Genomic DNA, 14,882 nt, shown 5'->3' with positions numbered 1-14,882 from the left:
CACTACTGCTACTTTACTTTATGCTACTCTACTCCCTCCTGTTGCTGCAAGATGGTGGGTTCCAAAAGATGCTAGTCTTCGATAGGCTAGGCTTTCCCCTTCCCTTCTGGCATTCTGCAGTTTAGTCCACAGATACAACCCATTCCTTTGATACAGATGCATACTTAGTTTAGATCTGATGTAAGTCTTGCGAGTACTTTAGATGAGTACTCACGGTTGCTTTGCTACTTCTTTTCCCCCCATATCCGATTGTTGCGACCAGATGACGGATCCCAGGAGCCAGACGACGCCACCGATGACTACTACTACCCGGAGGATGCCTACTACTACGTGAAGACCGCCGACGACTAGGAGTAGTTAGGAGGCTCCCAGGCAGGAGGCCTTGCCTTTTCGATCGATGTTGCTTTTGTGCTAGCCTTCTTAAGGCAGACTTGTCTAACTGATTTCTGTACTCAGATATTGTTGCTTACGCTGACTCTTGTGTTTCCGAGCTTATGTAATCGAGCCCTCGAGGCCCCTGGCTTGTAATATAAAGCTTGTATTATTTTATTTTGTGTCTAGAGTTGTGTTGTGATATCTTCCCGTGAGTCCTTGATCTTGATCGTACGCATTTGCGTGTATGATTAGTGTACGATTGAATCGAGGGCATCACACTAGAGCAACTCGCCACTCCTTCACGAGCTGGCTTGGAGCGGCGAGTTGCTCAACCATGGGCCAGCTTGGAGCGGCAACTTTCTCCGGCGGGCTAGGCGTCGTAGGTGGAGCAGCGAGTTGTCTCACTCTTATCCGGTGATCTCGGCGGGCCACCCAGCTGGCTTTTATGCCGGAGAATTGCTCTTCCTACTCGTCGGGTGCCATCGAAAGGGTGGAGAAAATGATGGAAGTAAGAGATGGGGAGCTGTGGAGTGGTACAGTTCTTGCCCGGCGTCTGGCATCCTTTAAATAGCGGGCGAACTAGAGGAGCTTGCCCGACGTTAAGTTTAATGTCGGCCCGCTCGTGAATGAACGTGTGCTAGGAGTAGGTTTCTCGACTTTCACGCGGGTTTGAATGCAGCGAGGAGGCGTGTTCTGTCGGGCGTGCAGCGGGCGGCGCCCTCGGCTAGCGCACCGCTTCAATGACGGAGGCAGTGAAAGTTCGTGTTCGCACTGAACCATTTTCAACGTGGAGCGGCCACTCTACAGCGACATGAATGCTGGCAGCTTGCGTCGGAGAGAGAACACGCGCGGGCGAGGGAGGAGGGGGTGGGTGGGTGGGCCAGTTTGGTTAGAAGCGGGCGTGGGTGCTATCCGGACGCCCACAAGGCCGAAAAATGTTAACTGAGTATTAAAAATGTTAATCTTGTACTTTAAAATTATTAATTGTGTATTAAAAAATAAATTAGATATATACCAGAAATGTATACGAAAAGACAGTGAAAACCAAGAAAAAACATAAAAGCCAATAAAAACTAGAAAGAACCAAACAAAACCGGAGAAATAAAGAAAAAGGCCAAGAAAATGTAGAAAGAAACGAAGAATACCAAAGAAAAACAAAGAGAAGTAAAGAAAAATAAAAGGCCCAGTTAAAACAGAGAAATCCAGTGAAAAATATTGAAAAAAAACAAAAATAGGAAACACCTGGAAAACCAGTGGAATAACCGGCTCTTTTACCTTTACTTGCCCGCGCCCTACTGTCCCATCACAACTCCTACATTGAGCTACTGGTTTGTGGCATGACGCTTTATCCTAGAGAGCTGGGTTCATTCCCCTTGCTTCTTCTTTCTTCTTCTTTTTTATTTGAAGTGTTCACTATTGGGCCGCTCATTACTGTTGATGCCTCAGGCGAGAGCACCTTCCCATCTTGCCTGAAGCGAGACATAGCTCTTGCTGCGCCCAGGCAACGTATATAGGGGGCATGTTTTAATCTCAACCATTAATCCATATCAAAAATGGTAATGTTTCGAAAAACAAGGTGTTACCTAAACTATTTCGTACTCCCTTCATTTCAAAATATTTTAAGTTTTACATTTGTCTTAAATCAAACATCTTTAAGTTTGATCAAATCTATAAAAATATATCAACATATACAACATCAATCGTATATAGCATGAAAATATACTTCATGATGAATTTTTATAGTTATACTTTATGATAAATCTAATGAGACTAATTTGATGGTGCAGATGAATTATCCATAGGCATAGTCAAAATTGAAGATCTTTAACTTAGGGCCTGTTCGGAGGCCCTTCGCTCCACACGTCCCGCTCCAGGAGCAGCCGGAGCTGCAGTTTAAAACAGCGGAGCGAGGAAATTGGTACTCCGTAGATTCTGTGATTTCCGAAGCGGGTGGGTTTCCGAACAGCCCCTTAGAATCAGCCGAAAATTCGGGTATTTTGGAACATAGTGTATTTTCTAATAGTTAAATAATAATTAAATGCCCTGTATTTTTTAGGGTAAAAATGCGCTATAATTTAAAACAGTTTTGCTAAAGCACATCTAGATGTGTCATAAGTATTGCACTCATATGTCATTGATCTTACATTAAGATTCATGTGAATATTTTCTTTCCCTTTTATCTTTTTCTCTTTATGCTTGATTCACTCACTTAGATGTGCAATAACTAGGGCACATCTAGATATGCCCTAGACACATCGAATTTAAAAACCATTTCTCCTTTCGTTTCTCGAAGATATGGATTACGGGACCGAGCAAAGTTTAAAACACATCGCATGCATGACGCATACCAACCGAAGGTCCCATGCTAATAGGCGTTCCAATGGCTTCAACATTAGGAATATAGGATGCACGCCATTCGCCTACACTTAAGCAGAACCGCAAGAACACGAGACATTCTCCTGAACCCACTCCCCACCACCCCTCTCGCCCTCTCCTCCCACTATAAATCCTCAAGAACACCGCATCCTTCACCCACCACAAGAGCTCGCTAATAATCCACCGCAATAAGCAGATAACCAACCTCCGTCCGCGCAATCTCTCAATCTTCCACAGGCATCAATGGCGGGCGCAAGGAACAACGAGCTGCGCATGACCCTGCTCGGCCTGGCCCTGCTGGGGCTCCTGCTGCTGAGCCACACCGCGGCTCCGGTGGAAGCCGCCGCGGGCGTGCAGGAGAACAGCTTCTCCATGAACGGCGCCGGTGGCCGCAGTCTCAACAGCTTCAGCATGAACACCGCCGAGAGCGCTGAGGTCGCCAAGGGGGGGAAGGCCAAACCCGCCGCCGGCGACTTCTGATCGACGACCCTCCGCCCGCCGCCGTCGAGTACTAATTAAATAATTTATCCTCCGGTTACCTCGTGCTTGCATGCATGCGTGCATGGCTCGTGCGGTGGGCGCGCAGGATCGATCGATCGGCCGGCCACCCAGAGCTCCTGCATGCACGCGCGTGAATGCTGCCTCGTTTGATTAGGTATCGTGATTTTTGTTTGTGTTTGTAATTTGGATGTGCAGATGCAGTGCATGTGCTGCACCCATCCGTTGTGTTCTTCAGTGTAAGGGCCGTCTGTTCTTTCGTACGTGGCCTCATTGATCATTATGAAAGTTATTATATTACTAGTAAATGTGCCCGTGCGGTTGCTATGGGTTGATTGGGAAAAAAATTCTTCAATATCATTTTTGTTCTCGTGACATCACTCAACCATTTTTGTTCTCGTAATATCTTTCAGCTTGAACAAGATGAAGAAACTATTTTAGGACATGATAACCTCAAATTATACATAACCGAGTACTATAAGCAGTTGTTTGGACCTTCGGAGGATAGTTGTGTGTCCCTGGATGAGTCCAGGATTGAGGATGTGCCTCAACTCACTGTTGATGAAAATGATACTTTGGTTGCCTCGTTCTCGGAGAAAGAGGTGTTTGAAGCTATTGCGCAGATGAAAAACAATAAGGCTCCAGGGCTGAATGGATTTTCGGCGCAGTTCTATAAAAAGTGTTGGCATATTATTAAGGGGGATTTGTTACCAATGTTTCATGATCTATTCTTTGGATAGTTTCAGTTATTTCATTTAAATTTTGGAATAATAACACTGCTTCCTAAGAAAACGGAAGCTGTGAGAATTGAGCAGTTCAGGCCGATCTGCCTCCTCAATGTTAGTTTCAAAACTTTCACCAAAGTTGGGACTAATAGGCTCACACAAATTGCGCATTCTGTGGTGCAACATTCCGAAACTGCTTTCATGCCGGACAGAAACATCCTAGAAGGGGTGGTGGTCCTTCATGAAACGCTCCATGAAATTCACACGAAAAAGTTAGATGGAGTTGTTTTTAAGGTGGATTTCGAGAAAGCGTACGATAAAGTCAAATGGCCATTCTTTCAACAGGCCTTGCGTATGAAAGGTTTTGATGAAGCCCAGCGACGCCAGGTAGAATCGTTCACGCAAAAAGGGAGTGTTGGAATTAAAGTGAATGACAACATAGGTCATTATTTCCAGACACATAAGGGCCTGAGACAAGGGGATCCGATGTCTCCTATCCTGTTCAACATTATAGTTGATATGTTGGCAATTTTGATAGGAAGTGCTAAGGAGGCTGGTCAGGTGGGTGGCTTGGTACCTCATCTAGTTGATGGAGGTGTGTCCATCCTTCAGTACGCCGATGATACGATCATCTTTATGGAGCATGACTTGGACAAAGCGAGAAATATGAAGCTGGTGTTATGCTTATTTGAACAATTGACCAGGTTAAAGATTAACTTCCACGAAAGCGAATTGTTCTGCTTTGGTAGAGCCAATGACGAATAAGAGGCATATAGGCAATTGTTTGGATGCGAATTGGGGACTTTACCTTTTACGTACTTAGGTATACCAATCCACCATCGTAAGCTGACAAACAGAGAATGGAAGTGCATCGAGGACCGCTTTGAAAAGAAACTGAGTTGCTGGAAGGGCAAGCTCATGTCATACGGAGGCCGATTAATTCTGATTAACTCGGTTCTCACGAGTATGCCTATGTTTCTTTTGTCGTTCTTCGAAGTCCCAGTTGGAGTTAGGAAAAGACTAGACTTCTATCGATCACGATTTTTCTGGCAAAGCGATGAATTAAAAAGAAAATACCGACTCGCCAAATGGGATATCATCTGTCGAACGAAAGACCAAGGGGGTCTTGGTATTGAGAATCTTGAGGTCAAGAACAGATGTCTTCTCGGTAAGTGGCTGTGGAAGTTATCGACTGAGACTGATGCTACTTGGGCGCAAATCCTCCGTAGCAAGTATCCTCACTCCAAAACTTTGTCATAGGTGACAGCAAGGCCGACTGACTCACCTTTTTGGAAAGGGATTATGCAAGTCAAATTAACCTTGTTTAATAGGACAAAGTTTATTATTGGCAACGATGCTAGTACGCGATTCTGGGAGGATACTTGGCTCAGAGAGACCCCCCTTGCCATTCAATACCCGTCTCTGTATCGTATTGTTCAACGACGTGAGGCGTTCGTTGCAACGGTACTTCAACCCAATCCCCTTAATATTCAGTTCAGAAGGACGCTAGTTGGCAATCATTGGGAAGAATAGCTCCATCTAGTAAGTAGACTGATGGAGGTTCAGTTATCTCAACAACCCGATAAATTACGCTGGAAACTTACTAGGTCTGGAGAGTTTACAGTTAAATCAATGTATGTTGATGTTATCAACTCAAGCTCGATTCCTAGTTCCAAACATGTTTGGGCTGTCAAAATTCTTTTGAAAATCAAAGTGTTTATGTGGTTTGTCCATAAATAAGTAATATTAACCAAGGACAATTTGGCAAAGCGTAATTGGACAGGACCAACTAGGTGTAGTTTCTGTGATTGGGATGAAACCATCAAAACACCTTTTTCTTAATTACCCGTTAGCCAAAGGCCTATGGCGGACAGTCCATATTACATTTAATATTACTCCACCGAGTTCCGTTAACACGTTATTTGGAACGTGACTTAACAGGATAGAGCCTGTAAGAGCGAGACATATTCGCGTAGGAGTTTGTGCTTTATTGTGGGCAGTCTGGAACTGCAGAAATGATTTGGTTTTTAACAGAACAACAAATATTCATTTTTTGCAGGTTATCTTCCGAGCCACCGCGTTGATCCTTATGTGGTTGCTACTCACTCCGACGGAGGTCAGGGAGCGTTTGGTTACTGGATCTATCCGCTGGGAGATGGTAACACGGGATATCTTCAATCGGTTTGGATGGCGGTCATGTAATAGGATAGGCAATTAGTTTACCTGTCTCTCTTATGCCAGCCAGTTGTGGCTTTTTATGGCCAGTTTGTTTTTTGACCCTTTTGGCTCTTTGTGAGCCCTTCTTTATTTTCGTTTTGAGACTCTAAGACCTTGTTGAACCTATGTTTCTTTTTAATAAGATGGCCGTATGCATCGTTCTGATGCAGAGGTCGGGGAATCCCCTTTTTGAAAAAAAGGAAAAAAACTCAACCATTTAAATTGGCCCCCCTTTGATAGCTAAAAATCTTTGGCTCGCTGTCCAAGCTTTAGGATGGAAAATGGCATAACTCAAACATTGTCCTAAAATTCAGCGGTAGCGTCAAATTTGACTCTTTATACGTCAAGAGCTTCTTTATTAATTTTTTTAACTTCCAAATCAGTATAACACAACATTCCACACACACATAATAATAATTCAATAAATTTCACAAAAATAATTCAATTATGTTTCAATTTGGTCAACCTTTAGTTAGCATTTTGTTTTCTTTGATATACCTTTTTTTACTCAACTTTGATTTTGTTTTTATTAAATCTACTATTTTAGACACATTTTTAGTTTAAAATGTACACCTTTCTCTACTTCTTCTCACTCTTTATATCCCACTCGCATTATAACATTTCTACCTATCAAATACCTATCTCATGCACAAACGTTTTATACTACATGACGTTTCATAACAAAAATTCAGAGAAGCAAGCAGTATCAACAAAGCATCAGTTTACACTTAACAATGTTATAGCAATTTACCTGCTAGCAAGCTGCAGCTATAGCAATTTTAGCAGCAACGCAAAAAAGCGACACGCATAGCTAGCAATCAGCAGCCAACACACGCGCGTAGCTTAGTAATCAGCGGCAGTAGCAAAACATACAGAGCAACATCTTCTCACCGTCTCATCTCTGGCACACATCAGAGGCAGAGCACGCCATGCTCTCCCCTTGATCTCCTCCCTCCCCTCCTCAGTCCTCACTACCGAGGCCCCTACCTCCCCCATCCCCTCTGGCTACCTTCCTTCCCGTGCTGGCCGTCCCCATCCCCTCCAATCGAGCTCGCCCCCAAGTGCATGTCGTAACTCCCCTGCTGGAGCTCGACGGTGTACCTATCATGCGTGGGGCGAGCTCACCTCCCTCCCCTGCTGGTCACTCTGCCCTTTCTCCACGGGCATGGCCATGGCCACGACGGGAAGGATGTCCGGCTTCACGGAAAAACAATGTCAGACCAGGAAGGACACCGACAAAAATGGAAGTCATGGGAGTTGACCAAGAGCCAGGTGTTGTTTCTGACAGATAGTTGTAAGATGGGTCACTGGAAATGCAAAGTAACATGAAGCACTTATAAATAGATGCATAAGTATGACATAATAAATTCTATTGTTTTCAATAGTAACAACAAAAACTATTTTATGAAGCAAAAACTATAGATGTGTGAGCAATCAAACAGAGTACCATGAGGTTGCTATTTTCAAGGTGTTCTATAGCTGAAAGCTCCTTAATAAATTCAAAAGACAAACGTGAGATGGAACTGTTAGAACCAGTATAGAAGTTGAAACATTTTGTAAGATCAATTATTAGATATACTCCTGAATTAATGGCATATAGCATTTTCATGTCAGAAAGTTATACAGTGGAGGGGTCACCCCCTCCATTACTTTGTGTATAATATAGATTTCCTCCTATAACGTAAATAATATGAAATGTCTCTTGACATCCTATTATAAAATGAGAAGACTAATTGAGGCTCAATTTAGGCAACAATTCAGTCACCTGCTATCATAACAGAACAATCGTAAGGATATAAGGTGCATTTTTTTTGCTCTCTTCGAGGTACATCAAGTTAGATCAAGATTTACTGTAGTACCCATAACTAACAACAGTAAACGTGCACTACAATTTTTGCACGAGAAAAATGGAAGAAAATATTTATAAGTTCAAGATATGAAAGAGAATGAAATCTGGGGAAACCGTCTTAGTGAAATTGATAAAGTTAACAAACTATATTGAATAGAAACATAAACTTTTAAAAGGCACACCATTAATGTAGTTCTTATATTTAAATATGCCTGTAAGTTCCTATAGAGCTATAATTTGCCGTCTTGATAGCACATAGGAACCCCTCTAGAAGAATATTGTCAAGCAGCAAGTCCTACAAAAGAAACCAGATGCCAGTTTAGAGAATATTTCCCAAAATCAGAGCTAATACATGTTCACGCAATTCATGCTCAGAGCCATTCTTACCAGAAATGTTTTATTTGGTGTGGCATTTTATAACACAACTGACGAGTGACGAGTGCCACTCAAGCGGAGGGCGGTGCCCTTGGTATGGTCCATGCCAGCAACCATACTAGCCTCTGATAAGTCTGGCTTGTATCCAGAGGATGCAAGCCTCTGCTCGATCTCATCCAGCTTCGCGTATATCTCCTCTGACCGAGGGGGTGACGTGTCGCCTACGACAAACTGATGAACCAGGCCATCCATTTCAATGGAGCTGAACCCTGGCTCCTTTTTGAGAACCTCGTCGCTCATCAACCGACGGACCATGCCCACGTCGTTCCACTTCTGTGCAGATGCATAGACCCTCGAGAGCAGGATGTAGACACCACTGACAGCAACATCCGGATGTTGGATTAATTATGCATCTATGGGATGCCATTAGCAGGATCAAAATTGCATCTAGATCACCCAATAACCATGAACAGAGAAGGGATCAGAGGTTCTTTACATGTCACGGCAGTGGACATGATTGCATGCTCGATGTAGGCGTGATGAAGGGGTGATGTAGTTGAGGTAGAAGTCCTCCTCAACGTCCTGATGCCCTCAGGACGCCACCGGCACTGTCCGGGGACGGCAACGGCGGCTGGAGTAGGTCTTCCCGTCGCTGCAGCGCTCCCCCTGATCGGTTGGGGTGAGAGGATATCAGGAGGGGAGTGAAACCGTACGAGAATTGTGATCGCGCAGGCTGCCAACCCTCTTCCGTACCTCCTTTTATCTAGCGCTGGAGACAGGGGACCTAAACAATCAGTTGGTTTGGGTGCCCCCAATCAGGGCGCCTTAGTTGGGATAAAAAGCCCACGTACGTTGGTGCGTGGGGCCTTTTTCACTAACGCTACCTTCCTTTTTTTCTATTAGACTAATAGATCTAACTGACCTGTTTAAGTCGTCAGATCAAACCAACATTCTCCCCCTTGATCGTTAGGCTTAACTTCATTCCCCCATTCTACATAGGAATGATGTACCAAAGTGATGTGTTACAACAGCTCAAAACGCCATAGAATCTCAACACTTATAGCACACCCTGCCTATTTCGAAATGGAAAACATTTTGCTAATTAAGGAGTGTTTATTTTAATGGTCCTCTTATTCCAGAATCATAAGGCTTCTAGTAGTCCCATGCCGGCAACATGCTCACAAAAAATATTGGGTGGTAAGCCTTTTGTTAGCGGATCCGCAAGCATATGCTTCGTTGTTATATGTTTAACATCAACTATTTGATCCTGGATTCTATCTTTCACAACACGATACTTGATGCCAATGTGTCTGACAGCATCACTTGACCTGTTGTTACTCGTATAGAAAAATGTAGGTTCATTATCACAGTATAATAAAATTGGTTTAGATATGTTGTCAACCACTTTAAGTCCGGGAATAAAATTCTTTAGCCATACAGCCTGCCCGGTGGCCTCATAACATGCTACAAATTCTGCTTGCATCGTAGATCCAGCAGTTAACGTCTGTTTGGAGCTTTTCCACGATATAGCTCCTCCCGCGAGTGTGAATATATAGCCTGACGTGGATCTCTTACTATCCACACACCCGGCAAAATCAGAGTCTGAATAACCAAAAATTTCTAGGTTATCAGTTCTTTTATATGCAAGCATGAAATCCTTAGTTCTTTGCAGCCTTCCAATGGTCCGGTCCTGGATTTGATTGGTATCTGCCAAGCATCCCAATTACAAAACATAAATCTGGCCGTGTACACACTTGAGCATACATGATGCTTCTGACAGCTGAAGCATAAGGAACCGACTTCATCTGATCAGTTTCATATTGGTTCCTCGGACATTGAAATGTCCCAAACTTATCGCCCTTAACTATAGGAGCAGGTGAGGGTGAGCACTTATGCATATTGATTTTTTTCAGTGCTCTCTCAAAGTATGCTTTTTGAGATAGTCCTAACGTTCCTATGTACCTATCTCGATGCTGAGGACATACGAGGCTTCACCAAGATCTTTCATATCAAAACTGGATTACAAAAAATTATGCAGTGTATCCTTATCGCTACATGCCAACAATATGTCATCAACGTATAGGACTAAAAATGTGAACCTACTGTCTTTAAACTTAACGTATATGCAGTTGTCCACAACGTTTTCGGTGAAACCAAAAGTTTTGATAATTTTATCAAACTTGAGGTACCACTCTCTTGAAGCTTGCTTCAAGCCATAAATTGATTTCTTTAGATGACATGCTAAATGTTCCTTCCCTTCCACAATAAGGCCTTCTAGCTGAGCCATGTAAACTTTTTCTTTTAATTCACCATTTAGAAATGTCGTTTTAGCATCCATTTGGTGTAGTTCTAGGTCGTAATGAGCTACTAATGCCATTATGACTCTGAAAGAATCCTTGGTTGACACAGGAGAGAAGGTTTGCTTATAATCAATGCCTTCTCTCTATGTATACCCTTTTGCCACTAGCCTTGCCTTGAACCGTTCGACATTCCCTTTGGAATCATACTTGGTTTTGTAGACCCACTTGTGCCTACTTTCTTAGCTCCATCGGGAACTTCTACTAAGTCCCAAACATCGTTTGAACCCATAGACTTCAACTCGTCTTCCATGGCAACAAACCACTTGGACGAATTTTCACTTTTAATGGCTTCCTTATAAGAGGTTGGATCCTCCACCTTTCCCAGATCATTCATATCCTCAATCATGAAAGTGACATAGTCATCTGATATGGCTTTCTTCCTCTCATGCCGTGGTCTACCCACAGGAGGAGGTGGTGGTGGTACATCATGAAGGAAATATGCCCTAGAGGCAATAATAAAGTTTTTATTTATCATGATAAATCTTTATTATTCATGCTAGAATTGTATTAACCAGAAACTTAGTACATGTGTGAATACATAGACAAAAGGAGTGTCACCAGTATGCCTCTACCTGACTAGCTCGTTGATCAAAGATGGTTAAGTTTCCTAGCTATAGAAAAAGAGTTGTCATTTGATAAACGGGATCACATCATTAGAGAATGATGTGATTGACTTGACCCATCCGTTAGCTTAGCACGATGATCGTTTAGTTTACTGCTATTGTTTTGTCCATAACTTATACATGTTCCTATGACTATGGATCATGCAACTCCCGAATACCGAAGGAACACTTAGCGTGCTATCAAACGTCACAACGTTACTGGGTGACTATAAAGATGCTCTACAGGTGTCTCCGATGGTGTTTGTTGAGTTGGCATAGATCGAGATTAGGATTTGTCACTCTGAGTATCGGAGAGGTATCTCTGGGCCCTCTCGGTAATGTACATCTCTATAAGCCTTGCAAGCAATGTAACTAGTGAGTTAGTTACGGGATGTAGCATTACGGAATGAGTAAAGAGACTTGCCGATAACGAGATTGAACTAGGTATGATGATACCAACGATCGAATCTCGGGCAAGTAACGTACCGATGACAAAGGGAACAACGTATGTTGTTATGTGGTTTGACCGATAAAGATCTTCGTCGAATATGTAGGAACCAATATGAGCATCCAGGTTCCGCTATTGGTTATTGACCGAAGATGAGTCTCGGTCATGTCTACATAGTTCTCGAACCCGTAGGGTCCACACACTTAACGTTCGGTGACGATCGGTATTATGAGTTTATGTTTTTGATGTACCGAAGGTAGTTCAGAGTCCCGGATATGATCACGGACATGACGAGCAGTCTGAAATGGTCGAGACATAAAGATCGATATATTGGATGACTATGTTTGTACATCAAAATGGTTCCGGGTGAGTTCGGGCATTTACCGGAGTACCGGGAGGTTACCGGAACCCCCCGGGGAGTGTATGGGCCTTATTGGGCCTTAGTGGGAGAGAGGAGGAGGCGTCCTAGGAGGGGGCGCGCCCCCCAAGCCCAATCCGAATTGGAAAGGGGGGCCGGCCCCCCTTTCCTTCCTCCCTCTCTCCTCCTTCCTTCCTCTCCTACTCCTACTTGGAAGGGGGAAATCCTACTCCCGGCGGGAGTAGGACTGCCCTAGGGCGCGCCATAGAGGGTCGGCCCTCCCCCTCCTCCCCTCCTTTATATACGGGGAGGGGGCTGCTACCTCTTGAGCATTGCGTTGGATTTCCCCGAAGAGGAGAGGATGATGCAGCAAAGTAGCGTAAGTATTTCCCTCAGTTTTTGAGAACCAAGGTATCAATCCAGTAGGAGGCCACGCGCGAGCCCCTCGTACCTACACAAAAACAATAGCTCAACGCAACCAACACGCTTAGGGGTTGTCAATCCCTTCATGGTCTCTTACGAAGGTGAGATCTGATAAAGATGATAAATAATATTTTTGGTATTTTTGGTATAGATATGCAAAGTGAAAAGTAAAAGCAAAGTAAAAGCCAAGCGATAATAAAGTGATGGAGATTGATATGATGAGAAAGAGACCCGGGGCCATAGGTTTCACTAGTGGCTCCTCTCAAGAGCATAAGTATTCTATGGTGGGTGAACAAATTACTGTTGAGCAATTAACAGAATTGAGCATAGTTATGAGAATATCTAGGTATGATCATGTATATAGGCATCACGTCCGAGACAAGTAGACCGACTCCTGCCTGCATCTACTACTATTACTCCACTCATCGACCGCTATCCATCATGCATCTAGAGTATTAAGTTAAAAATAGAGTAACGCCTTAAGCAAGATGACATGATGTAGAGGGATAGTTTCATGCAATATGATAAAAACCCCATCTTGTTATCCTCGATGGCAACGATACAATACGTGCCTTGCTGCCCCTTCTGTCACTGGGAAAGGACACCGCAAGATTGAACCCAAAGCTAAGCACTTCTCCCATGGCAAGAACAACCAATCTAGTAGGCCAAACCAAACTGATAATTCGAAGAGACTTGCAAAGATAACCAATCATACATAAAAGAATTCAGAGAAGATTCAAATATTATTCATAGATAGACTTGATCATAAACCCACAATTCATCGGTCTCAACAAACACACTACAAAAAGAAGATTACATCGAATAGATCTCCATGAGAGAGGGGGAGAACATTGTATTGAGATCCAAAAAGAGAGAAGAAGCCATCTAGCTACTAACTATGGACCTGTAGGTCTGAAGTAAACTACTCACACTTCATCAGAGAGGCTTGGATGATGATGTAGAAGCCCTCCGTGATCGATGCCCCCTCCGGCGGAGCTCCGGAACAGGCCCCAAGATGGGATCTCGTGGATACAGAAAGTTGCGGTGGTGGAATTAGGTTTTTGGCTCCGTATCTGATCGTTTGGGGGTACGTGGATATATATAGGAGGAAGAAGTACGTCGGTGGAGCTTCGAGGGGCCCACAAGGCAAGGGGCGCGCCCTAGGGGGGCGCCCTCCATCCTCGTGACCGCCTCGTGGCTTTCTTGACGGTGGGTACAAGTCTCCTGGATCTTATCTGATGAGAAAATCACGTTTCCGAAGGTTTCATTCCGTTTGGACTCCGTTTGATATTCCTTTTCTTCGAAACCCTAAAACAGGCAAAAAACAGCAATTTTGGGCTGGGCCTCCGGTTAATAGGTTAGTCCCAAAAATAATATAAAAGTGGATAATAAAGCCCAATAATGTCCAAAACAGTAGATAATATAGCATGGAGCAATCAAAAATTATAGATACATTGGAGACATATCAGGGGCACCCCATAGACACACAAGTTGATCATTGTCTTAGCCGTGTGCGGTGCCCCCCTCCACCATAATCCACCTCGGTCATATTGTAGCAGTGCTTAGGCAAAGACCTGTTCTGGTAGCTTCATCATCGCCGTCATCACACTGTCGTGCTGACGAAACTCTCCCTCGACACTCAGCTGGATCTAGAATTCGTGGGATGTCACCAAGCTGAACGTGTGTAGATCGCGGAGGTGTCGTACCTTCGATGCTAGGATTGGTCGGATCGTGAAGACGTACGACTACATCAACCGTGTTGTCATAACGCTTCCGCTTACGGTCTACAAGGGTACGTAGACAACACTCTCCCCTCTCGTTGCTATGCATCACCTAGATAGATCTTGCGTGTGCCTAGGAAATTTTTGAAATTACTGCGTTCCCCCAAAGTGGCATCCGAGCCAGGTCTATGCGTAGATGTTATATGCATGAGTAGAACACAAAGGAGTTATGTGCGTGGGTATATACATATTGCTTGCCGTCACTAGTTGATTCTTTATTCACGGTATTGTTGGATGAAGTGGCTCAGACGACATTACGCGTACGCCTATGCGAGACTAGTTCTACCAACGTGCTTCCCACACAGGTGGCTAGTGGCTGTCAGTTTCTCCAACTTTAGTTGAATCGGTTTCAATGAACATGGTTCTTTATGAAGATCCAAAAGCAATCACTATACCACGTTGTGGTTTTTGATGTGTAGGTAAGAATGGTTATTGCTCAGCCCGTAGCAGCCACGTAAAACTTGCAACAACAAAGTAGAGGACATTTAACTTGTT

At 43.8% G+C, this 14,882-nt stretch overlaps 1 protein-coding gene and 1 pseudogene across 1 annotated transcript; one reads left to right on the top strand and one right to left on the bottom strand.

The window, feature by feature from the left end:
* Positions 1-2,948: 2,948 nt before the first annotated feature.
* Positions 2,949-3,507, top strand: LOC125549017. Its single transcript, XM_048712521.1, has one exon. The coding sequence runs from the start codon at positions 2,995-2,997 to the stop codon at positions 3,229-3,231; it is 237 nt and encodes a 78-aa protein (XP_048568478.1). The 5' UTR covers positions 2,949-2,994; the 3' UTR covers positions 3,232-3,507.
* A 3,788-nt stretch (positions 3,508-7,295) lies between these two features.
* LOC125547116 overlaps positions 7,296-14,882 on the bottom strand; it is a 48,295-nt pseudogene continuing 40,708 nt past the window's right edge.

Source organism: Triticum urartu, chromosome 3 (assembly GCF_003073215.2).
Source record: "Triticum urartu cultivar G1812 chromosome 3, Tu2.1, whole genome shotgun sequence".
Classification (NCBI taxonomy): domain Eukaryota; kingdom Viridiplantae; phylum Streptophyta; class Magnoliopsida; order Poales; family Poaceae; genus Triticum; species Triticum urartu.
The sequence above is the reverse complement of the archived record's forward strand: the minus strand, read 5'-3'. Positions and strand labels throughout refer to the sequence as shown.